The 27,870-nt window shown below is 36.2% G+C and overlaps 1 protein-coding gene and 1 long non-coding RNA gene across 7 annotated transcripts in view; both read right to left on the bottom strand.

Annotated features, from left to right (window-relative positions):
• LOC105201659 overlaps nt 1-27,870 on the bottom strand; it is a 164,567-nt gene that overhangs the window by 61,272 nt on the left and 75,425 nt on the right. For 5 of the 6 annotated variants that reach the window (XM_039451927.1, XM_026136582.2, XM_039451929.1 and 2 more), the window contains one exon: nt 11,670-11,726. The exons of the other annotated variant lie outside the window; for it this stretch is intronic. In XM_039451927.1, the coding sequence (XP_039307861.1) occupies nt 11,670-11,726 (57 nt within the window). The remainder of the gene's footprint in view (nt 1-11,669; nt 11,727-27,870) is intronic. 6 annotated transcript variants of the gene reach the window in all.
• LOC120358262 lies at nt 681-3,871 on the bottom strand. Its single transcript, XR_005575235.1, has 2 exons — nt 1,644-3,871; nt 681-926 (listed from the first exon to the last, which is right to left on the bottom strand). It is a non-coding gene; the product is annotated as an uncharacterized LOC120358262 (long non-coding RNA).

Raw genomic sequence — 27,870 nt, 5'->3', positions numbered from 1 at the left:
CCCTCTTTCTTTGTATTTCTTTTCATATTTTCTTAATTATGAGTTAATTGAAAAAATAGAAATACGAAGTGTTGCTTTTTCATCATAATTTAAGTTAGAAATTGATTCGTCGCGAATCCCTTGTCCACGCTTCCTTCGGGTCAGAGGTAAGAAGAAATTCGAAGAACGACGTAACTCGATACTAAGTTTGACCGAAGGTCGTGCGAACTTCATTCTCGCCGGATGCAGGATGAAATAGGAGGCACTGCGAAGGTGCCATTTCGCAGGTCGGTTATTGCGTTTTCCTGCTGGCTCCGCGGGTGGAAGTCTTGCCCGTGAACAAACTAAGCTCCTTCTCTCTTTCTAACCTTAGAATCAAATAAGAGAAAAGGGAAAATTCGAGGTGTCCACCGGTGCAGCAAAATCGAAGCACCCGCCGACAAGTTGCGACGCCCGATCCGATTTAACGAAAGACGAAATAAGTTCCTCTTTCTTCAGTTCTTTCCCCATCTTATCCGCTTACTTTGAGAAAAATAAACTACGCTTTCTGCATCGCGCTGACGATGAGAGAGGCGCTCTCACGTCTTAAGATTCGATAATACCGATTGTTTGCTCTGATATGTAAAAATTGTTAAATACATAGATATACTGCTATTTACATATATATTTGGCATCTGCAATGCCGTAAAATACACATATAATTGTGATGAAAGTTAGTTATATTTAAGAACTCTTACAACTTGCGAACAATACTTGATATCGATTGTCACCAACTACCCACGCGTTTTCCTTCATCATCTGACATCGAAAACGGAGGACAGACTTCGATAAAAGTCGATAAAAGTGTTCTGTCAGCATAGTCTAGGCTTTAACATTTCAGCATATCCACGTTCTCTTAGTTGCCTTTCTTGAACGCTGAATTCATTAAGTTTTCCACAGAGACATAACTACGGGATTAATTGTCATTAATATCGAATTAAACCATTGAATTTTAATTATTCCTCATCTTTGCGATTCAAACGCCGATAAAACTGAAGGAATAATACAAATTTTAATAAGTAAAAAAATTATTGCTGCCATTCTTGATTATTAATAAATGAAAAAGAGAGATGTATTTGTCTTCTCTATTAATTTTTTAATTCCTTTCTGGAAGAAGCTATTCGATTTTGATTCTGTAACGCAATAATACTCGACCGCATTTAGCGAAATAAAAAAACTAGGATAGGAACCACTCTCTCATCTATCGTATTCGCCTGTATCAAACTATCATCTTTTCCAATAATTGAATCTTTTACGAAAAAAAAAGTGTTAAGTGATGTTCGAATCGACTTATACATACTTTTCGGCTTTATCGAAGCCGCTTAATTTCTTCAAGGGATAAATTAAAAAATTAACAAATAAATTGAATGACCATCACATGGAAAATAATAACGATTACATTAAGACACAAATTACATTAACAAAACTACGTATTGTTTTTACGTTACAAAAACGACATTACTTTCCAATCTCTAGTAATATAAAATATTGAAGTAGCTTTACGTAAAATGATAATCAGCTAGTGGTCGCGCGCGTAACATTTCGCATATTTATATGATCTATAATGCCAATTTTCGACAATATTTTCCGGCGTACAAGCTAGCCAAACAAAGATTTACTCTTACCGAATATTGAGCACGAATACCTCACCATGTTTCTCCATTATCGGATAGTCTTCTATCGGTCCTTGTTTTCGCCCGACGCGTATTTTATACCGCGTCAGATTTATGGCCGCGCACATAATAGAAATGTATTTCGTATTTCGGGATAAGCTCGATACGCGATGTCAGGTAGTAAGAGAGAGCCGAGGGATCGATGTCCACTACATGACTTCCTTAAACCAATTCTCGTTCTCCGAAGAAATACCCGACAAAGTCGTACGCCACATGTATATATATATACTATATATGTATGGTTACGTAACACGTATCGACGTAGAGTTGCGAAATGCGAAGAAAAAGGATATTAACTACGGCTTCTGTAAAGGAGGGAGTTTTCGAACTCGTAAAATTATTAGAAATCGGTATACATGAGGTTAGGTTTAAAAAAAAAGAACTCGATCTCGTACAACGTTCAATCGTTATTGCATGCAATAACGACACTGTTATTTTATACTTCGTAAGAAATTTGGATTCGATCGCTTCTCTGAATATGCGATAACTCGATTTTCCAAACCCGTGTTTCCTTGCCGGATCGAATTATTCTCAATTCCGTCGATTCTCCAATTCGCGATTTACTGTATCTCGAATCGTCATTCACCTCGATAATTCGTGCCGTTACCAGCGGCCGGATCTTCTTGTCAGGCGCCATTGTTCGTGGGAGCTATTAAATTGAGCAGAGCTCCTTGTCAGTTCGGTGCGTATACCTACATGCTACCGGCGCGGCGCGACTCGCGCTCGATTGAGGCCCCGCTTGAGGACTTCCGATGATGTCTAAACGTCTCCACCACTCTCTCGGATCGGGATGACTCGCGAGATGCGTGGCGAGAATTAATTCAGTTTTGCGGTCGGATCGAACGTCGAGCGATTTCGTCGTCGTAAGCGCCGTGGCTTGCGGTTCGTCAAAGATGATGACGACGGGCTTGATGCTTAACAATTTGACTTAGGAGACGTTCCCCCGGGAGCTATGCCAGAAAGGCGACGTTGTCGTCGAATTAATTGCAGGTGCGGCTCAATAAGAGAGACGACAATTTGTCAAATCGGTTTTCGTAAGAACATGAACTGAGAAACGTATCGATTGTCCTATCTAAACGTCGTAGGTGTAAACCAGACCAAATTGCAGTCAGATAACTGGATAAGGATTATATTATTAATTGAAGTTTCTTGGAATGTATATTTTGTCAGTTTTACATATTAATGAACAATTAATTTAACTGGTTTCATTAACTTCGGTAACGTAGATTGCTATTAATATTAATTTAATTATTAAACAAAATAATTAAAGAAAATAATTTCTTTGCTACTGCTAAGCATTATGGAACGTCCACTATGAGGTTGTAAAGTTGCAAGAGCGGTCTTGCGCTCGTAATGCAAATAGTTCACGACCACCTCACGTCCCCTTGTACTACATAATATAAACTTTATATATCGAATTTATACATACATTATGGTACACACGTGGACAGAAATGCCTAGACATCTGAATTTATACAAGTGTCGCGGCAAGTTCAAGACGCGCGCTCCTTTGTAAATATTCGTGCATTATGACCAATGATTAATCAAAAAAATTAATCAAAAAAAATTAACACAAACTTAAATAAAATAAAAATTAGCAAAAAAAATTAAATTTTATTTTTTTTATTTTAATACAATAATAAATAATTTTTTAAATTAAATTAAATTAAATTGTTTTATTTTTTATAAAAGAACAATGTGAAAAATTATATTTTTAAATCCTTAACCGTACGAACAGAGATTATACGGTAAGAAAGAATCTAAAAACATCTTTGTAAATTAGTGTCAAAATTAAATTGAACAATAATTAATTATTTATTTTGAGTATTTATAACAGTACTTTCAATACTCAAAATAAGTAATTAGTTTCTAGCCAATTTAGTACCGAAAAAGAATTATTATAGAATTATATTATAGATTTATTATATTATAATAGTAGGAGACATTTCTCTAGGGCAAACTGGTATCATCAGAAGATAGACCATTTTATGCCCTACAACTTTTATCTGAAACACTTTTTTGTAAAATTTACATTTTTTGACTAATAAGCCCGTGTACAGTTTTTTTATCCAGATATAGAAATGTTAAACGTCATAACTCAAAAAATACTTAAGAAAAGATAACTTTATTATAGCGTTTTGAACAACTCTTGAAACCAGCTATTAGATTCCGTAATAAAAAATAAAGCATTTCAGTTAAAAAAATTTATTTGACCTCCAAATATTTATAAAATAGGATAATTTAATTATAGATAATTATTATTTGAATAATTTATAAAAAATAAGGCATTCCTTTTAAAAAATTCAGTCTTTATAAAAACGCAACGCTAATAATTAGTAATTATTCTACAATATCTAAATAAACTGTAGCAATGTAATTTTAACGGTTGCTCTTAGAATTCAATGCAAATTATATGAGATATCAGTATCTTACTACCCTCCTCTTTCCTCTACTGTTTTGTTCAAATTGATCCAATCTTCCCCCCTCCGTATTTTGTTTTCTTTCTTCATATTTCATTTAAAAAACTTTTCTGGCATTTTTTGATAATTTTATCTGTTAATGTAAGACATTTCTTTTCTAGATAAAAAAAAATTTTTTTTTTTAAAGCCTTTTGAAATCGTATTAACCTAAATGATACGATAGGAAATTCGAACAGAACAGAGCAGGGTTAATTATGACTCATTGAAAATTAGAACGTAATAGTTAATTCCAGCAGCTGCAACGAATGTGTGCCGTTTCAGTGTGCGTTTCTCGCACCTCGTTCGTGGGACATAATTAAATATAATATTTAGAGTGACCGTGTTTAATTTAACAGAGGAAATATCAACGCGCGCGAGCAGTATACTTAACGAACGACCACTCCAACCTGTGGGCTTAATTAACTCGGTGCGGATACAGCAAATCGTTTCTCCAGTCTGTTGCAGACGGGAAAATATCTCGATTTCCAGCGCCGAGAAACGATTACGTAGAGCGATTGAACCACCCGCGATGTGAGAAAAGTATCGGTGGAAGATCGTAGCGGATTCTATGATAGATGGATTCCATAATGAAGGCTAATGGAACCGCGTCATGTGCCGCGACGATCGGAAAATTAATTCCATCTCACTTCGAAAGGATACGCTGCGTCACTTCGTTAAATAATCAACGAAGCTTTAATGCAAAAGTCCACGTACGTATGTGCCTATAATGGAAGCTGAGCCGTACTTTGGTTCGATCTCTTCTTGATACGTCACAAGTAAATCAATTACTTATATTAGCAATTAAATTCGTGCTCAATTTAACTGAAATAACGTAGGCGTATTAGTCCGCAAATTTAATTAACGGTTGCTTTTATATGGCGTTATCCATATTAGTTTCAGCTTTGACGAACATACGAATACTCGTCCGTGTTCGTGGAAGGCCGAAAATTAATTTGATCCGTGATAAGGTAACGCGTGTGCTGTAATTTTAGATCGGCGAATACCCCCTACCGATTTTCGACGGATCAAAGGCAACAAACATTTCACAACAGATTGATCATGCAGTTTGCGTAATCATGTATAACGAAACCTCCAGGAAATTAATTCCACGCAATATCGATCGAGTCATCGCGTCTGTCAGTATTTTAAAGTAATTGTTTTGTTAAAATGTTCTCCTTAAAAATTAGAATTACAAAAAATCTTTGAATCCCTACACTGTTTTGTCTTATAAATAAATTGAATTTTTTTTGTGTTTTTAAAAACTTTTTAATTTTTAATTTTTAATTTTTTTTTTATTGTTTGAATTGAATTTTACCCCTATATATATATATATATATATATATATATATATATATATATATATTCAACTCAATTTTTTTAATAATTTAAAAAATTAAAAATAAAAAAATAAAAAAATAAAAATTATTTTTTCAAAATAATATTTATATAGACACAGTTTAATTAAATGTGAATAATTTTATTTTTTTAAATTGCTCATCTATTACAAACATTTTTTTTATATAATTTATATAATATAGGATTTGTAATAATTATGTAATTACTGCCTTGTGTGCGTTTAGAAGAAAATAAATATCCCTCCTTGCCAGATGCAACCTGTATTTATCTGCATGTTTGTCTACGTGTTTCGACTGCAGCACATTTTCTTCTTTATATTCGTTTACTGCACGGTACACGATTTACGTTTTTATCGGAACAATGAAAAACGGAATAAAATTCTGCTCGTCGAGAGATTTAATTCGGTGGGATCAAATTAACATCCATTTGAAACGGGGCACGGCGAAACCATAAACATCGCTCGCACAAATCGTCTTCTCATGCTTTTGTATCGCGATCACGCGAAATGCGCGTAACATGACGGATCAGCAGTGGCACGACAAAGGGCCGGTGAATTTGAGAATTTTCATCGCGGTACGAAAGGCGCACAGGAAGTATCTCAACGTGTTTTGCTTTTTCGAGTAACAATACAATTTTTTCAATCGATTGCTTTTATATTCTTTTCCACTCTCCTTCTCTTCTTTTTCTGTTTTAAAAGATGTTATTCATATCACGAGTTACCCTGATGCAATTTAATATCGCATGAATAAATTTCTCTTTGTGATTAATTCTATTGGGGATGCCTTTGTCGCTTATTTTGAGATAATTTTGCAAACTGTAGCGTCAGTAACACATTGATTTAATAATACAACAGGGAATCATAATGCACGCATCCTACGCCGCGCATGAAAACATTATTGTTGCCATTACTAAATAATCACAACGCACCAGAGACTTCACGAGGCATTGTGTTCCTATTCATGCTGGCGTTATAAGTCAACGTCTGACGCTAACTGTATATAACATTGCTGCATTATCGGCTCGCGTTACTGCCATGCGATGACAGAGCACCTTATGGCGCTTGGCAGTCTTGGAACGACTGGAAGATAAACGGAATATTACCAAGCCGCCGGCACATCGATAAACAGGCGAATATAACCGCCTTTTTCTAGCGTTGAAAAAGATGCCCGATGTTAATGTTGAAATGCACTTGTATCGAGGAAAAATTAATAAAGCTGAATAAAATATTGACACTTGTTGATATAATTGCAGGCAAATTAAAAATTATTCTCAAAAGGGAAAGAGATATCATTTTTTTTATTTAATAAACGAAAGTCTTGTTCTATAATAATTCAATATAAATTTGTCATGCATATTCTTGTCAATTAGACATAAATAGAAATTTGTGGTATGTTAAATGTGTATAAAATAATACGTCTAATTTGAAATTCTACGCATCTGGCGGCTCGAGAGACCCGGTGTGTAGCGCAAGGAAACTTTTAAGACGCGATCCTTCTTTCTTATCGTAACAGAGTAAAGACCAAGCGCGCCGAACCACCTGCTATCTAGATGCAGTACGCACGTGCTTCGGCTAAACAGCGAGCAGTATGTATATCTCCCCCGGGGGGCACGTAAGCCAACGGAGAAAAAAAAAATACCGCGAGAAACAGCAGCGTAATTTATAATATTGCTTTATCAGGCTAATTCAGAGCGTTCGGAATTACGGCTGCTGCGCCTTCTATAGCGTGTGGAAACTAACGCGAGCCTCGCGTAATTCTGTAAAAAGCACGTTCAGCCGTGTGAAAGTACATGCGATAAAAAATAAAAATTTCCCACTTAGCGTATCGGCGAACCTATTTTTCGCGACACAATTGTTAAAGCCTACTGAACATAATTTGCGACAGAAACTACCGTTTATAACTTTACTTATCATCTGTATTGTATATGATACAGACTGAATGCTTGCCAGTCTTTTAAAGCGTACCTATTCGATATTTTACATTTTTACTTCACGAAAGCAGCATTTGATACATCAAATGTGAAATATAATAAAAAATAACTCAAGTGGTACGCATTTGGCAATTGTCGCCTGTCATTTCACACAAACGTTAGAATATAAATATATTTAGAATCACGTCAAAAAGTACAATGCACGATTTTAGAATTTCATCCTGAATTCTATCTCGAGTTCGAAATGAAAAATTATTTAAAAATGATTTTTATAGAACCAACGTAATAATAAACATCTTTGTAATAAACATAACATTTCTCATAGAGAGATATGCTTAATAATACAAATTCTCGAAACTTCAGTGAAATAGCAATAGCACTGGGCAGTCCAATGTAGGTACGTTTATAGAAGAAGAGTATTTCTTGTGTTTTATTTCTATCATCTGCTTGTTTTTAAACATAATAATCTACGAGATGGATATGCAGGTTTCCCATAGAAAAATATTTTTAATAATGCATTCTCGGAGCTTCGGCGAAATAGGAATAGCATCGGGCAACATATCGCAGGTTTATAAAAGAGGAATATTTTCTGCATTTTGCATGTATCATCTTGCTTTTACTTGACGCAATAATATTCGTTCGTCAGGATATGATTCAAGGATCACGCCATTCTCACTTAGATCCGAATACATTATGCACATGCTTCCGTGCACATACCACGCTGCATATCTAGTGGAAACAGGTGTTTGCCCGATAACGCGTCGAGGCGCCTGATTCTGCGTGATCTATGTCGTTGAAATCTCTACCATGAAACTTCGCAGCAATGATTCATATTCGGTATTGCGTTCCGCCATGCCAGCGTGATTAAATTGACCCGCAGCTACAGTCCAATTTTATACAAAGCTATAATCTATACAAAGCTATAATCTGCACAAAGCTGTATTCTGATTTCCACAAACAATCCGAGTATCCATTACCGTAACGTATCATAACTGAATGCGTATGATTAAATTGAAAAATTTTGTTGCACTTGAGAAAAACCGGTCTGCATTACATATATATCCTAAATATATATATATATATATATTAGTAGATTTAGCTTTTCTACTGACGCCGTGCTGAAAATTCCGTTTTATATGAATGGAATCACTCAAAGCCGGAAATAAGACCGATCTATTTCTTTTCGATGGATCAATGTGGAGCTGAAGGCTTGGAAATCGATCACATTATAGACTACGTTAAATGCCTTCAATCCTATCGAATCTCATTGTCAGTTATTTCGTTATTCCTTTCAAGCTTTTTGCTCTCGATGCTAATACACAGCTATTCTTATTTGGTGCTTGCAAGGCGAATAATTCTCGAATAGTTAAAAAAAATTTTTTTTCTTCGTTATTGGTATACGAAGATTATGTGTTGAAAAAGATCTGTGAGAAGCATAGAAAAGCACATGGAATATTCCATCGTTGCTTTGATCGATATCCTCAACTTCATGTTAGATCTAAAGTACATTATGCTTGATCACCAAAAAAATCTTTTGAACGCAATGTTCTAGAATAATAGCTGCATTTAATAACAATGTTACTATGCATTATGTACGATGATGCACAATATAATACGAGAGGTAGTAAAATAGAGCTTTATTATGAAGGCCAATTTAGCGTGAAATACACGTACGCGATTTTGCCCAACAATTTGACGATGCGTCATGATTGATCGATGCACCTACAATAAACGAGTCTGTATACAAGAAATATGTGGGAAACCGAATTCTTTCAGTGTCGCATTATCACGCTCGGATCATCCGAAATGGGAATTGTAACAATGGCATTAACGAACCGAATAAAATTGTGCGAATCAGATAAAAATTGAAAGAGTTTTTGTGATTTGAGAACACCGTGAAATCGACAAAAATCAAGCTAATTGAAAAGCGTTAATAGGAAATTAGAAAAAAAATCGAATCGAGGCAAATTCAAAGTTTTATTAAGAATATTATTATAATTAAATATCAAAAATTTAAAAAGAAAAGAACTAAAAAAAAGAAAGGAATGAAAAAAAATATCTGTATAAATATTTATATAAATAAATAAAAAACATATTTAGCTGCATATCAAATATGTCAAATTTTTAAAAAATCAAGTACGTTTTTTGTAAAGTTTGTACTACATTTTTATGACGTCATATTCCACTTTAATATCATATGGAGCAATGTTACATGGATGTCTCAATTTTCTTGCAAATTTATCGATTTGAAGAAATCCAAACGTATCGTGGAAACTGAAGCATAAATCTTATCATTTTAACGTGAACATTTGACTGTAACATTTAGAAACACACATTCACACAAGATATTTGCGTCATGAGAACGTTTCATAAAGTTGAAACTTTCGAAACACAAACGTTTCATACGCAATGACCCGTAACAAAATCAGTGAACTTTAGAGTTTCATTTCTGCAGCAATCGCGAGAGAACGATGTGATCGAATTCAATTCGTGTTGTCACGATAGTCCAAGCGTGCAAATCAGTCGATTCTGCCTACAATCACCGGATGCATAAACAAACGGAGGGAGAATGGGTAGTGGAAGACACTTGAACCCTTCTCAGTACGTTAATTGGTTGGTCCAAGCAAATTAATAATACGTCGCAATTAGTCGAGTTTACGTGGCGGTCGGGCCATTTGCTTTCATGCAGAGAACTGCGCAATCATACCTTGAACTGCTTGGGCGCCGACGACGATGATCGGCCAATTAACCTCCGCCGCTAATTAACTGATCGCGTCGAAGATTGCGACAAAGAGTTGATTTTTTGCTTGGACGTAATCCAATCGTTCGTCGTCGAGTGCCGATAACGAGCATTTCGATGTAAAGTATTTGTTACGATAACCTTTATTGAGAAAAATCAATATTGGTCCTGGTTGTTTTACAAATTATACAGAAATAATTGGAGAATAAATTGCACCAGTGTAAGCATATTTTGCAAATGGTACAGAAATATTTAGACGCAACAAAAATTAATTTATACACAATAATCTGTGATAAATATAATGAATAAATGTAATGTACAAAATTAACGAATTTATAAGCTTGTTGAAAATTAATTAATAAATTAAAAGATAAAATATGCGAGAGTACATAAATGAAGATACGACTGTTTAAAATAGATTGTAGCTTAAGATGCTTTCCAATTTAAAATATAAAAACGTATCGATTGACGTAACTAAAAATTGATGTAAGATGTGTTTTTATCGTAGAAAAACGGATATTCAATCAGCGTTCGACATTATAAAAATGGCTGTTCGATATTTCACGGAATATAGCAAAATCCGTTCACGATGGAGGAGAAATTGGTGTCGCGTTACGACGATGCGTTTGCCTTGCTTCACTTTTTTTCTCAGCGCGATCGTTCGTAGCGAGTTTCTCTGAGGCACCGACTACCGATCTTTCGCTACAACCACATAAAATACATATACATATATAGGCGGAAGGTACATCGGCCAACATGAATTTTAAAAAAGCCAACGTTTTTTCCTTTCCCATAAGAATAGGTAACCCTTTTTGTACTTGCAAGAGGCGGCGGCCTACCTCTTTTCCTCTCTCCTCACGCCCCGCGTACGATTTCTCTGCTCGCCGTGCGAATAGAATGTCGCTCAGTTTGGTTGTGCAGGTGGACGGGAAGGCGGATTAAATTGAAGAAGCCGACAACGTCAATTTCTCCGCGTAAAATCGTTCACGCTTAACTGTCATTTTCGTGGACGTCGTCTTTATATTTCGCATCAACGCATGTCGCGCCGGAAAATTGAAAATATTGAAAATTTATTTTTTTCTACTCGCGATAAAGTAACGTGAAAATAATTGTGTTTTATAAATCCTTTACGTCAGTGGTGCATTATTATTGTGAGCGTGGGAAGCAGAGCAGGCGCGCGCATGCGGTTGTTCATTACTTCATTTACGAATGTATCAAAAGAAACTAGCATCCGACCGCTAGATTCTCAGTTTACAGAGATAAATATACATTTACATGTATATTTAAATATATAATTAAATATACATTTTTTATAAATGTATTTTACATTAAATGTATTTTGCCGACTTTCCACTGATACACTCGAGTTATCAAACATAATAATAAAGTTACAAACTAAATGTAACTTTACAAATCCACTCTGTAAACGAAGAAAATCTAGTGTACACTCGAGCATACTGCAGGTAAGCCGCTAGGGCAAATTGCGTGACTTACAATTCCAATTTGACGGAGTTTGCCATTTTCTACTACGACAAGAGAACCATTGTCGCCCTAGAAATAAAATATCAAATAATTTTACGTTGAATTACATTTATCAAGGCAGGCCAAATTGATTTAATTCATATTACTAATAATAAGTTAATTCATATTAAGTATCAAAATATTTCATTTATACTTGTAATCATTTATTTTATCGTGTAAAAGTATAAACTATAGCTTCATTATATAATATTATTATATAATGAAGCTATAGTTTATACTTTTATTTATAGTTTATACTTTTAACATAATTATTTTATTTGTCAAGAGTCTCGTCTTAAATCTGCGTCCGTGCTTGCACTTATATTTTGCTTCGACAGAGCTAAGATCCTTAGATATCTATCGGCGAAACAAAGTTCGAAAAAGTTGAACTGTTTCTCTGAGAAATTTTGCAGACTGACGAACTGGTCGGTCAGACCATCAATGTAAAATTATAAAGTAGTTTGCTACACAGCACTACTTAATAATGATAATTAACATTGTTATTAACATCATTTCTGACAATTTTTTATCAGATGTATTAAATTAAAAATTTCTAAAAAATACTTTTTTCGAATATGTGTACTGTATTGGTAAATTGAAATTTTCAAAGTACATTTCGTAGATGTAAAATCTTGATAAAAAAATAACTCTCTTTCTCTTCTTTGGATTATTTATTCGAGAAATTAAATTCAAATTTATAACAGATGAAAAACTGCTAACTGTGAATGAAGCATGTTCCATAAATTTGATCAAAAAACATCACTCAAATACAACGAGTTATATCGAGTTAACATCCGTTAACAATATATCTTGACGCTCGTTGTTACAGCAAGTGATAAGTCATGATACAAGCAATAAACTGTCACCTATATCTACATGATTGCTGCACCAATAACGCATGCACGAATTGAAGCATTGCCTGCTGCAATGTGAAAGTTCACAAAGTTCGAATATTTATGATACCGTTTTCCTCGCTGTGCAAAGGAAATTTTTCGATATTGATTCCATAATTTACTAGAGATGCGTTTTTTAAAGATCGGCTTGTTATTTAGCTTAAGTGCAATTAAAGAGAAAGTACAAGAATATCAATGGTATCGAGAATATCAGATTTGATAAATAGTGTTGAATTTTGAGTCTTTTTCAATCTTAGGAAATGAATTCGAGGATTTTATTTAAAAACGGCAATTTAATTTTGAAAAATTGTCAAAGCAGAATGTGTTCAAGAGACAAAAAAATAAACGATGCTTTAAATTGTAAAAGCAGATTATTAGATTCAGTCCTTCATCCCATTTATTTGCACCTTTTACAAAAACTTGTTCTCTCTGAGAGTAATTTTTCTACCGGTGCTCTAAGGTCGTGATCACCTTCGATCTACCTGACGCCATCGTTTACGCTCTTTTCTCGACATCCTCTTACGTTACGTCGACTAGTCTCTCGAAAGTAGAAAGGAAGAAATGAATTGGCGACTTTCAAGAAGGATGACGTTGGTCTAGGAGGGTTCTTTGTGCCACCATCTCTCTATGGTATTCAATACTATCGCGCAGCAGTAGTAGCAACTGCTTCAAGTACGTTACTAACCGAAATGCGGGCTACGGCGAAATTCGTCTCCGACGAAGCTGCAAAAAAGTACAACGGAATTCCGTAGATACCGTTATCGATTTACATTCACGCGAATAAAGTACATACGAAAAACGAAACGTTACTGAATTTTAAGTTAATCTATGTGTGCAAGCATCTTACATCAGTTAATAGTAAAATGGCAAAATTTTAAAAATCGCATAATTCAACTTTCAAGTTATTTCATAAAATTAAAGAGAAATATTATGGTGATGGGTCAAAAAATAGAATTCATTTCGGCGTGCAATTTTACTTACACGGAACATGTAATATAATACGAATGAAAAGTTTACATTTTATATAATATATTAAAAAAGAAATGTGTTAAAAATATTTATCATAAAGTTAAAATAAATCTATTTTAAAAATCCGCTCATCACGTTTGACATGATATCTTTATTCATAGGAGAATATCGGAAACAAATAATCTTGGTGTCATTTTAATTTTAAATGATGTAACCATCGTTACTTTTCTAAAAATAATAATTTTCAATAAAATAGTAACCGTCTAAAATTGACAGTTCTAATTTCTAGGAAAAATTTCGTTCTTTTTTCGTAAGCGATAAAATAAAAACGTTTAAAATTTTGAAAAAAACTACGATTGAACAGTAAACACTATATTTTTTAATATACTGTTAAAATTGAAAGCGATCGGATCCGTGATTTTTGAGAAAACAACAGATTAAAACATAAAGTTATTTTGAAGAAACGAGTTTAAAATTGTAAGTTCGAATATCTTGTTAATGGAAAATAATTTTGTTCTGTACCTTAGTCTATTTTTCCAGGATCATATAATAAATTTTCAGCTGGATTGCTATTTCAAATAACATTTTAAAAATTGATTTGTTTTACCCATTACCGTAGCGTGCCCCTTTAATCGAGAAAATCGGATGCGAATATTTTGATATAAAAATAAATCTTATTAATGACACGAGATTCTCTCTTTGGCCCACGCAGTGCTTTTTCTGTCTGCCAAAATGTTTGTCCAAGTCGCTCAAAAGGCAGAAAGAATTCTCGTGCTTTCCGTTAACGTCACATCCATCTCAATGGGCGTCGTTCCATGGACGGCACATCGCTCGTGACGTTATTATATTCTTTCCCCTCACACATAAAGAAGGATTTGTCGCTTTCGCTTTCGAGGGCGAATCCTCAAAAGCGCCATTCGTCCTTATATCCGAAACCGTCGGTTGCTCGAGCCTCATCACGTTCCTTCATTATAAATAATTGTTGTTCCCCATCACTTCTATCGCACCGCCGCCGCCGCCGCCGCCGTGCCGTGTCTTCCGCGGCACCGTTAAGAATAATTACAAGAACGCATCTCTCGCGATGCGATCCCGTCTCGTTACTTGCATTATTAATGAAATTCTCCCCGGCACGACGCCTGCTGTCCCGACCGTTCCGTTCCTATCCCTTTTCTCCGCTTCTTCTTTCCATCTCCGTCTCTTCTCCTGTCACCGCTGTTCTTGTTCTTCGGTACGACTTTAATGGCGACCTCCTCTCTCTCTCGGCATCTCGGAATTTTATTATCCTTGTACACACTTCGTTACGTGCATCCACGTAAGAAAACGAGCGGAAGGGTGAAATTAGTATTGTCTCTCAGAAGAGTAAGAGAGATGACGTTTTCCGAAGGCGTGATTTTCTAAAGGTTTTTCCCCAGGCGCGTTGGAAAAAGAAGCGGTGAAACGCACGATATTAATTTCACAAGATTCTCGTATCGATTAAACAATACTTCCGCCACTTCTTTCCTCATTTAATTAATTGGCACTGATTACCTTTATAACACTTTGCTCTCTCGTTTCTTTAAACGCCGAACGAATATTCGGAGGACTTAATTGTTACGCGCTGTAGCGCGATAAGAACGTGACGAGGAACAAAAAAATCCGCCTAAATGAGATAAAGGAGGATGCTTAACGGAAAAACGGAATGCAACAAAAACGACGCGTAAACGATCGTAATTACATTGGTGCGGCGACTTAATATAAATGGTCGCTTTTAATAAGGACAAAAGGCGCCCGCGGAAACGCAGTTCCTTGAACCGAGAGGACGTTTTCTCGAAGCCGAGAAGGCGCGATGTTCCTTGGACGGCGTAGCAACTGCTTTTTCTCGTCCTGCCGCCCCGCTGCCGTCACCGTCGTCTTCCAATTCTGTACAGGTTCCTTCATTAGTAATGCGAAAATTGTAACGGCTGCTTGCCGACGTTTTAAAATTTCAGTTCAATCCGTAAAGCCATTTTTGTTACGCGCAATCATGCGAAAGAACGTTGGAATGAGAACGTGGGAACTTGTTGATGATAGAAGGATCCTTGTAGTTTCTTCGCAACTGGAGAGGACGGCTCCGCTGTGCGTATCAATACAAACGTACAAACATGCTTGCGCGGAGATCGAGAAGCTTTTACACGGATCAAGAAGCTTCTCTTCGGGAAACGATAAGAAGGACGTTAGAGGATATCCTACTAACGTTTTAATATTCGTCTATTATGTACTTTAGTAATTAAAACTCGAATTAAAACTAAGCGAGAGTGAAGTCTCCTTGAATCGGGCTAAGTAATTAAGCTCTACACTTTGCACTTTGATTACATTTCAGAGACTTAATTTGCAGAAAGCTTTTCGCTTTCAATTGCTTAACACAAAAATGATTTATCTTGCGACGTCTGTTTAGAAGTCGTATTTATTTTATTACTTTGTTTTACGCGCGCCGCAAATATCGCATTGCGTGTGGCGGCTTAAGAAAGTTTTAAGAAAATTCTCCAACGTTTTCTTATTTTTAGGTAACGGCGATATCCCTTTCACAGAGCGAAATTAGTACGGGCCACGATCGTATCAACTTTAATTACACTCGCGTCAAAGGTATGGATCTTGAGGGAATGATGAGTTGAAGGTTTCACGGAAAATATTTTAAAACTCTCAAAACTTTTTCAGGTCCGTGTACACATCGATCGGCAAATATTAATACCGAGTTCGACTTTTCTTCCGGCATGTGTGCGCGTTAGCTTTTCGGTCTTCCGGCAGAAATTAATCTATCAAGCGCGAATAAAAATAGAAATGGTTGAACGCACATATCGAACGCCGCGCCGCCATAACGAAGATTAATACGAGATTCGATGGAGAAAAGTACTCCCGCGGTTTCCGCAATAACTATATCGCGCCTACGTCCTAATTCACTTCAGATCGCGCGGAAAAAAAAGAATGTTTCATTTCGCCGGCCGGCGCGGCGCGGCGGCACGCGGCAAAGGAACAGCGGCAGAAAGAAAATCAACGACGTTGCTTCGATAATGGAGCACTCCCCCGGCTGCAATAACCGTCAGGAATTTGCATGAATAACAACGGGATCGTAATTAAGCCACTTCGTCATTACGGTCGGAGAGAAAAGTCAATCGGCGGCGCTTTGACGGGCGTCTCTCATCGGCAAGAAAACGCAGTGAAGAGGTGCGCGAAATAATATTATATTTGCCTCTTGAGAATCTCTATTTTTAATTAACGTTATCTAATTTCAGTTTAAGCATTGATGAGCGCGCGATCCTACCTAAATAAATTTTACCTGAACTTTAAATGAACCTTGTAAACTTTAAATTATTAGAGGAGAAGTAAGTATTATGGCTATCCCTGTGGCGAATTCTAACGATGGCTTATGGATTTATTCGTTTAGTAGTCCGCCATTTTTTAATGGCGGTAATATGTCAATACACAATAGTTGGCAATTGTTATAAGGCACTTTTACTTTTAAGAACTTCGAAATTTTTTAAGGTACATTTTAGCACTTAATTATACATATTTCCTCATTGTTTTTAAACTTGAACGTATTATCACATAAATTGTACATTCAAGTGTTTTTTTTACTCGGTTGTACACATTTCGAGTTATTTAAAGTTAAACAATAATATGAGATTTTATTAATATGGATTTTTAAGCAAAATTTTCATATTGCTTTTTTGATAAATTAATGTAAAAATTGTCATTCTAGAAGGCTGTGTTCAAAAATATTAGATATATCATTTTATGCTTGTTCTTTAATGTTAAACGAGGATAAAATAATATCACTAATAATATCTCTAATGTTTTTGCACGCAGGAAAATTCTAAACGATGGAAAATTAAAAATATATAATTTTGGAACAAATACTGTGTTTCGTAAACTAAATCAATTTTTTAAATTTATTTGTGGGCTAGTCATATTATCACCACTTTTCCTCTCCCATCGCTTACTCAGTGCATCGCAGTTTTATAAATCGTTCTAAGTAATAAATATTACATTATTTTTACTCTAAAATGTAGTAAAAAGCACTTTGACGAATATAACTGTTCAAGTTTCAAAATAAAATATTAACAAAGTTATAAATTGTTACAAAGCTATTCAATAAAATGAATTGTCACATTATTCCCTTCTCTTCTAAATGTTTCTGTACAACTTTAATAATTTAAAGTTAATGTAACTGTGTTATTTATAAGATACAAACACTTTGTCTCACATCACGCAATAAAACATTTAGTTTATATGCAACATTTTTTGCACAGAGTATTTATATCGTATAAATAATAGTCACATTCATTTTAAAAGAAAAAGAACCGATGTTTCTCTATCTTAAATTAATACAAAGCATTTACGGGAACAAAACATCACGGGTGGAGCGTAATTTCTTCGGAGGGTATTTTGGGGCTCTGAGTGTCGCGCACGGTGAAGCTTTCGCTGGCTGCGCAGTGTCAACTGCAAGCCGGTCGCATGGCAATGAGGCTTCCCCGCCTTTGCACAAAGCTCCGTCTGTTTCTGTAAATGCGTGGACCAGAATGCGGGATATCGCTCGACCGTACGGTTAAGTGTCTAGTAGTAGAAACTACGAAAGCGCCGTCCCGTGAACTCATTGCTGCATCGCTCCGTACGACCTTGCGATCCTGCAAACGTATATATATACGTACATCCTCTGTCGTTTACAAAGCTATGTTTTTCAAAGAAAATAACGCTCCTTCTGTGTCTAGCTATTCAAGATCCGGAGGCAAAGCGTTAAACGTGAAGAAAAATTAATGTTGGCGTTAACTAACAATTCTTTTAACGTTTGACATTAACAGAGTTTAATAAGACAAATTTAAAAGTAAATGTCATAAGAATGATATTTTTCACAGTAAGTTGTTTATAGTTTTTGAGATGCTTGTAACATCATTATTAAATTTGACGATCAAATTAATTTGAGATATTATTTCGAGCTTCAAATTTACGATGTATTTTAAAGTCAATATCCATGTCGACATACAGTTTATAGAACTGAAAAATACATTTAATCATTGATATAAAAATATTATTAAGTATCAAGATCTGCTTTAACCGGGAAATGTCACACTTCTTATGTCTTTCGCACTTATTCACTGATTGATCTAATATTCTTCAACTTATTATTGTAAACATTACAAATTTTTATATTTCTAATTAACTTATTAGAAAAACTATTACGAATGCATTTGGAAATCAATTATAACTATTAGAAAATTTTTTCTCTCCATCTTTTTAATATAATTCATTTTTCAAATGATTTTTTAGAATAATATTTTATGTCGCAGATTAACTCCATCTCCTTTGAGACGTTTCAAAAGAACGTTATATAAGCTAAAAAATTTTTGTAAAGCTCATCTTCATGACGCAATGCATAAGGTAATGCAGCCCCCGTCCGACAAGATTATCGGTGCAATTTTTTAAACACGAACGTATCGGCAAGCTTGAATCGGAAAGCTCCCTGTTTCGTCGCATGTAGCTCTATCTCATATTGGCAATCTCCCATGCTCCATTTGGCGAACCCAAGTGTCTCTATTCAGATCGAGCTCTATTCGCTGAATTGCGCTATCTGATATACCATTGAATTCAGAGACATTTGGAAACATATTCTCCTCGAGGAAGTTCGCTTAATTGCTTCGCACGCGCTATGTGTCAGTGCTAATGAGTCCGTCCGCAATTGTACGCCAGACCGATTTGCCAGATAAGCAGCAGAATCCACCGAAAGGCATTGGTCGAAAGGCGAGAGAGTCGTCGACGAGATGCCGATGTGTTATCTCGCGTACGGCGATTGCCTTCCCCTGATCCATCGTGATAGCCATTCGAAAAACCGATAGCTGCCCGTGAACGAAAGCTGTGGAACAACAACGGCGATGTTGGATACACAAAGCTGACGTTAAAGTCAGCGAAAAACGGGGAAAATGAGGGAGCACGGGGATGGGGGGGGGAGGATAAGTGGACAGCCGCTTCGAGATAATACGAGAAAATTCCCGGACGGCCCCTCGATTCCCGGACCCGAAGACCGGAATATCGACTCGCTAATGGATCCTTCCGCCTTCCGCTAACTTTTTGAATCCACTCTCGCGCCGTCGCTAGCCGCGGTAGGTTCGGAGGCAATTAAAGTTCGTGCGATTACGTTTGTGGGCCGCAAAGCAGATCAACGGGAGAGAGCGACTCGATCAGCGGCGGTCTTAGCGGCATAGCCGGCCGTCACCCTTTCTCTCGCCTCCGCGATATACGGCGCTCGAGGTTCAGTCGGCTTTACTAAAAGTTTGCTCCGCTCTCTTGAATGGAGTTCCGGAGGACGCTTTATGAGTCCTATGCATCGATAAGATGATGAACGTCGGGCTCTGTCTTAAGTAGAAGTGACTCGAGAGTGAAAAAGGCAAAAGTCGCATTCTAATCCTTAAATGCGGCCGGTATTACATCAACCGGTATTACATCAACCAGCGTAAATCCCCGGCACTCTCCGGCGATATCTAATAATGCATTAATATCGCGATCTATCCTTCCCATTTCTCTCGCCTTTATCTCTCTATCGTTAATGTTCCTTTTTCCGTGAAACGTTTTATGCGAATATCTCGTTTCAGTCTCTTTTTCGCTCCTCCCATGGATTTTACTCCTGAATCGTACGATTCAATTCTGGTGAGATAAAAATTGGCAGCAAGTATTGTAACTCTTCGAAGTGTTAAACATTGACAGAGGTATACGACCGGATAAACTGTTGCATGGAGTATCGGGGAAAAAAATGTGTAAGCATCTTGCTTGTAAGAACGGTACGAGTGTACCGTTGTATTATACGTAGAACAGTCGATACAAAACGTCGTGCGCAAGCATGTACATGTTTTCGCGATATTGTCGACTGCACCGTTACCGCAATATTTCTCTTGCTCCCTACACGCTCCACATGCTTTATTTAAATGGAGTTAGAAATGGCTTATGTGCTCCATGGCGCGTTACGCTCATATTTGTACACGTATCCTCGCTCGCATTGTGACGTGAAAGATTAGGATGAAATTATATTACGTATGTATATTATGTATTTTCGTGTTGCACAAGCGTTTCACTATTATCGGGTATAATGAGAGCCGGGTTACGTGACTCGTATACAATAATAGGCATTAACGTGCAGATAGCAGGAGCCGTTCATGTTGAACTCCGGTTCTAAATTATCCAAACGGGGGAGAGTCTCCGTATTTCAGTTGGTGAACTCCGAAGATCGATTCTCGGTAACGGGTGATCCTGTAGTCGACGGTCAGAGGGAACAATTAGTCTTTCCTAATTAATCTAATTGACAGTCTAAAATGGCCGACCGGCTTGCAGTCGAATCGAGCCAATAAGTGCACAGTGAGACTAAATTCTAAATGTGAACGCGGTGCGCAGATCGGAAGTTTTCAATCGACTTAAAATCAGTCCTGATTGTACAAATTTCACCATTCAACCCACGACAAATCGTTAAACTGTAATTATGAATTATGCAACGTCGGGAGAATTGGGTAGAATAGAATTGTTAAAAATAAAAATCAGTAGATTTTTTTAGACAGTGTAGATAATGATATAATTGTCGCAGATATTACGGCCTTGGCCAAAATTACGAGGCACCTATTTCATTTATCCCAAATTTTTTTATCTGTTAAAGATTCAAGACGGCGACTTATATGCAACAAGTTAAATTAAATATAAAACACAGGATAAGCAAGATCTTGGTGCTGAAATAATATTTCGTTATGTTTTAATTCATATCGAACTGCGCGCCATTACTTTCAGTTTCGAAAATATAATATAATTAAATTGAAAATTAATTTAATAATACCGATGCTAACTGGCATCTTTAAAATCCCCGACTCCGAAGAAAGTGAAAAATTTGTTGCAAAAAATAGTCGATATGAATTGAAGCAGATGAAATATTATTTCAGCACCAAAATCTTGCTGTGAACATATTGGCCTATCTTATATTTAAATTTGTTATTTGTATTATTTTAATTTAATTACTGGCATGACATTATACATAAATTTTAAAGAATTCTGGAAACAATGGATAATTCACATTTAAATTTCTGTTTAAATCCTTCCAATTTAAAGTATTTAAAAAATATGAGGTGCCGTATAATTTTGGCCAAAGCCGTGTGTATAAAAAACCGCGCAACTATATTGACTTCCTGTCAGGTTACAGAATCACACTACAGCGGTGAAATTAAATTAGAAAGAATTTTCCGATGAAACACGCAGTATATATCCAATTATTATTAATGTTTTGCGGATTTCCGCATTATCGAATTGCGGCGATTAAATTTTGCGGTTTATAGTTTTGCCGTTGAAATATTACCAAATATGTATCTTCTATCAGCACACGATACTCACCGTGTTTATCAATTTTCTGTAATATTGAATTAATATCACATTTTATTCTTCTCGAATATAAATTCATTAAAACAATATCTGCTCAAATAAAATAAAAGAAAGAATAGCGAGCATCCTCTAACGTACAATATACAATAAAGTGTACTCAGATATAGATGTCGAAATGTGCAATACAATAGAACAAATTAATTGGCATTTTTCCGTGAAAATTTAACATTTCCACATTTCTGCAATTTGAATTGCATTTTCTCTATCTCACATGCGCCTATACTAAATATCTTTCTATGCAACTCGAATTTATTTTAAACACGGCTGAAATTAGCTAATTTATTTGGAACGAGATTGAAATTAATTAGTTGATTTTTCAATAAAATACATTAACCTATTTTCCTGCATTTAGCAGTAATAATCAAAATGAATTTACAATTAATTAAGTGAAATAGTCTGTATGTACATTTAATCAACAGATAAAGAATTTTGTTGTCATAATTACAATAGTTTAAATTCAGGTCAACATAAACAGTTATTGAACGACATCATTTTCCTGTAATTGTGATATAGACTAAACCTAGAAAATTTTGCGACGGAAATCGCATATTAATTACAAAATACAAAGAAATGTCAAATTGAATTCTGTTCAAAGATATAACTTTTATTCAAATCGATAAACACGATAAACCAAAACTTATAAAATTCATTCGAATATTGAAACTCTCTAAAACAACAAAATAGAATTAACTACGTTCGATGGCGTTTCGATGGCGCCAATAAAACAAATTAACGACAAAGAGTTGATTGATCGATTGCCATATATAAGCTGACAAATATTGACATGCTTGAAACAATATTAATTATTGACATGTAAAACGTATTTTGTGCCGCTTTATTTAATTGGTCGGAAGTACAGCCTAGCGTACACTTTATTAACAATGCACTTATAGATGCATTTATGGTAAACTTCATTAATTACACAAAAACCTGCGTTTTATAGCATTTGCTTCCTATAGAGAGATATCTGTTTTACTATAAATAGATATAGCCTGCCAAAATATTTTAATAATTGCAAAAGAAGCTCAATATGTGTTTCCCTCTGCTGTTTCAATACTTACAATAAAAAAGAAATAAAATTTAATTAATTTAACATTTTACCGATGCATTTCTCATAGTTTCGTGCGTCCATCGCGATCGTTATCTCGCTGTGTAATTACGAGTTGACCCACTTCTCCTTAAATGCGACTTTTTTCTGACGCGTGTAGCCAAACTGTAGGTCAGCTTTCCGTCGTCGTTTTTCCGTTAAAACCAAAAGCACCGCCGATACGCGTGCACGCTGAACGCGGCACAACGCAATACTAGTCACGTCGACATTGGTCATTTTCGAGTTGCAGGCATCCGACGAGAGCGGTGCGAGAATGACACCCCTTACGTCTCTCGTAGCGATGAAAAATTCATCCCCTCGTTGTGAATACAAATCGAGCCATTAAGATTCAAAGTGTGTGGGGGTGCGGAAGCGACAGCGTGCGACGCGAGAATTCACGAATGCCCGCACCGAGCATACGCGCATGTACAGATTATTTTTTCGCGACGGATTGCGCGATTAACCTCTGATGCGCCGTTGTCCACGTGCTTCGAAAAAAGAGACCGCAAAAATAAATAAATAAATAAATATACAAATAAAAGAACGAACTTTTGTTCCGATGGATCGCGCAATTTCTGTGCGGACGCGAATTAATTCCGGCGAAACGCGAGATGCTGTGTTAAAAAGTTACAGCAGGGTAAAAACAATTTTTTGTCTTAAATAAATGATGCCTTAGAGTCTTAAAAATAAGGTGCAATTGATCTTATACGCGAAGAAAAATGTTTAAGTAGTTTTACAGTAGATGTTAACAATTTTTCAACGCGCTTCTCTCAAAACGAAATTTTCAATTGGCTCGCAGCACATTTTATCCGATTCACTTAAAATTTTCATAGCAACTACTAAACTAAATTCTCCAGAGAAGTACAGATGATTTTTGCGATCGATTGCAAATTTTTTTGTTACAAATATTTCTTCGCTGGATTTTTTAAGTAAAACTTGAAAATAAAATTTTGTTTTCAAATGTACACCATTTCTACAAAGATTAATATTTTAACACATACGTGCGTATTTTCCTAGCAAAGTTAATCTGAATTATAAAAAAAATTTTGCTTTTTATCCTTAATAAAAGTATACAACACTTCTGCTGCAAGCCGCGGAGACCCACCAGAGAAAAACAGTTTCATTTGCAGAGCTCAAGCGCTGCCATCTTGACACAAAAAAATGAAACAAAAATTGTTTTATGCAGTTCAAGATATACACATTAAAGGCTTTTAGACAGAATTTCCAGTTATTTTATTATTTAACTACAAAAAATTCCTAAAGTTACTTTATGCTTTCAGGCGTTCACACTGGTGTAATCCCTTAACAAAAGACAAAGAAAAAGAATTCATCAAAAATTTTATAAAAACACAGCAAGCACTAATTACTAGTAATTATTCTGCAATGGTTAAGTAGACTGTAACGAAGTAATTTAAACGGTTGCTCTTAGAATTCAACGCAAATTATACGAAGTAGCATGAAATTCCACCACCCTAGGTGTATTCCACGACCGCCGTGCTTCCTCTACAATAGATTAATAAAAGCAAAGCGTGTGTAACGGAAGTCTTAATAATTAAAACGCGCTTCATTCGGCGACCGGACGAGGGTGCTTCAAAAAAGCGGGAATACAAATTATCCTCGCGGGAAAATGGGAAAATACGGCGTCACATTAGAGCCATTTTTACGGAGTTTTTCGCTGAACATTCGGCTGAAGTGTCGTTCGCGCGTTTTCACGCGCAGCCATTCGTCCCTCGGCTCTAATTGGGACGGACGCCTAAAATTCTTCGACGGCACTTTGCACGCAGACGCCGTGTTAACGCGCCAAGTATTCACATATCGACGACCTGGGCCCGCAGCACATCGCAGGACGAGGCAAGATGGAATCTGGAATCGGTCGCAAGTTACGCGTGACGGAGTGATAATGATGCGTAACGCGGCATAATTGGCATAATCGATTCGTGAGTTTCGAAGTCCACGCGTGCTCGTTACGCGGACGCGCCTCGTTTCTCGTCGAGGTGAGCGTGTAATACGACGCGGTCCAGACGCGATATTGCACGTTTCACTTTCGGCATCGCGTTACGGCAGCGCCCATCGACCGTCAAACGTCGGGATCAATGCGACTGGCAGTTTCAGGAACGGAATCCGCATTATATTTTGCCGACAGTCGCGCGATATGCCTCGCGTGCAACGTCACGTCACGTAGCCGAATTCCCCCGTGTAACCCGAGAAACTGCTGCCTGCCTACCTCGGTACCACTGCCAGTAATTTTACCGCAATAGATTCCACTTAAATTAGAATGCTTATCGCTGCGATGTAATTCGGGAACGTAGGGATTCACGAAGAGACAGAAATTGAAACTTATTTGTTTTGATCTAAATAGAATTTTGAGAGAGAGAGAGAGAGAGAGACTTCCGAACAACATCTCCTAAACATAAGAACAAGATACTACATTACAATAATAGCTATTATTAACTTGCAAGACTTTTCAAGCTGTAATTGCAAATGATATTTAGTAGGAGAAAGTAGGACAAGATAGTTAAGGTAGTTAAGATTTGATGATGATAAAAACTAAGTTTTTGTAATCAACGAGTCATTTTTACTTCTCAAATATTTTTTAGATATTAATTTTTTAATATAACTATTATTAAATAAAATCTTCAGATATTTATCTACGTTATTTATAAAAACAAAAAAAACACTTCTTCCCATTTGAGTGGGGATAAGACGAGGTATCTCCGTGGACAAGATAGAATAAAAAAATATATTAAAAATATATTATAATTTAATACTAATAGCACAAGGGAAAAATAAAAAAATCATAAGGAAATTGTACAAAAAATATAAATTATTGTTTAATTTAATAACGCAACTGGCTCGTGGGCAATATTCAACGACCGAGGGGCCACATGTGACGCATATGCTCGATTGTGATTCCTGTATTCGAATCGCGCGATACAGGAAATACGCCATTTTACCTCGTCACCCTGTCTTGCCCCTATATTGATTTTTTATTCAGATTTAATTGTTATCATAAAAATTAATGCAATGAGAATTTAATTGAATTTAATTTCATCATAATACGGCGCATAATGCCAATTGATAAGCTTAAAAAGCACAAGACAAATCTATTCGATACAATTGCCAATTCTCGTATTCTCAATGCATGCGTCTTGTCCATGTGGTTCCGCGTTCATTCGTCTCTGTAGCTGCTCGATATTCCGCTCGGATCCGCTCATCCTTATTCATTGTCCCTGTATACTCAACATGCGGTCTTTAATGAAAGAGGAAAGGAAAGTTTTAGGTCGTCACAAATAGACAAATCTCATTTGTGCGAATGAACCATACGCGGGAACAAGAAATTTTCCCGCTGATGATTTTTCATACTTACAATTCGCATTTTATTCGATTCTTTTTTTTTTTTAATCCAAAGTCCTAATCAGCCATCTTATTTGCTAAAGCTGTTTAAAATTCTTTTAAAAAATTGACAGAAAATACGGAGAACAAAAAATAAGATTTCTTTCCTTCCTTTGGAAGATTAAATAGGTCTTCAAGGCTTATTCTAATTTTAAGATTTTTAGTTGTTAAAGTAAGAAAATTGCGATACAAATTGCGTTACATCGCGGGATGCTTTGTACGCGTATAAAGCACTTGAATATGCTTCCAGCTAATTGCTTTGCTATCGCAGAAACAGACAGGACGTTAAGTGCATAGCTCCTTTGTTCTGGCCGATCCTTTTTGAGCGATGAACGATTAATTAGGCTGTCACGTCGACGACATTAATTATCGCGAGTGCATAATAAGTTGCGTTTAAGGTACAATCGCGCCGACAAGCGTCGACTTAATCCTTCGCCAAGACTGGATGTGTGAAAGCGGATGTGTGAAAATTAAAGTTTTATGGCATTAAGCGGAAACACGACGTAAAATGAGATACTCGTCCCGACGAAGGAAGCAAATCGGCAAGGTGATTAATCGCATATCTGTTTTTTTAAATCTTTCAAAATTTATAAAAAAAACAATTAAGAAATAGGTTTTACTCACAGCAACCGAGCATCCATTTTAATCTCTATTTGGAGTCACATATTAATCAAAATTAATGAACTTCCTGATTACAGTGAATTTAAAAAATCTTGTAGATGATTCTACACAAAACAATAAATACGTTCTGCCGATATCTTACCGTTCACAAATGGCATTGAAAATTAGCTCTGCTTTGATTTGCGCAGACTTAATCAGCTGTGCTATTGTTGTTCCGTTGCATTTAATTTCAGGGGCGTTATATGTGCACTGACAGATAAGGAGTTAATTACAACGGCTGCGTGTAATTGCGAAGGACGGAAATGGGTCGACGCTCGTCTGCGCGAATGGTACGGCTGCTGTTATCTAACAGGAGGAACGAAAGGAGGCGACGCGACGCGATGAGAATTCGGAAGAGAGATGAACGGCACGCAAAGAGGAAAGAACAACGGACGAATTAATCGTGCGATGAATCAAAATTTTGTTAATGTTTACTACGAAACGGACGTCTAATCGAACGTTCGCCGCTCATCAGATCCCGAGTGAGTGTTCCGGGGAAGAGTTAATTGGAATAATTATACCGGTGTCGCATGGATCTTGCGCTTGAGAGCGACATTATGCCATCGATCCCCGAGGACGTTACGCAAGCGAACGCGTTGATGAAACGGTCTGGAGCTCGGCTTCATTATCTCGAAATGATTATTTGAATTACCCAATATATTTCCGGAGGTGTTCATTTAATTTTCAACGTAAACGCGAAGAGTATTCCCTTCTCGCAGGTAAATAGCGAGAACGTCAATCGATAATTTGTTTT

This window comes from Solenopsis invicta, chromosome 7 (genome assembly GCF_016802725.1).
Source record: "Solenopsis invicta isolate M01_SB chromosome 7, UNIL_Sinv_3.0, whole genome shotgun sequence".
Lineage (NCBI taxonomy): Eukaryota > Metazoa > Arthropoda > Insecta > Hymenoptera > Formicidae > Solenopsis > Solenopsis invicta.
The sequence above is the reverse complement of the archived record's forward strand: the minus strand, read 5'-3'. Positions and strand labels throughout refer to the sequence as shown.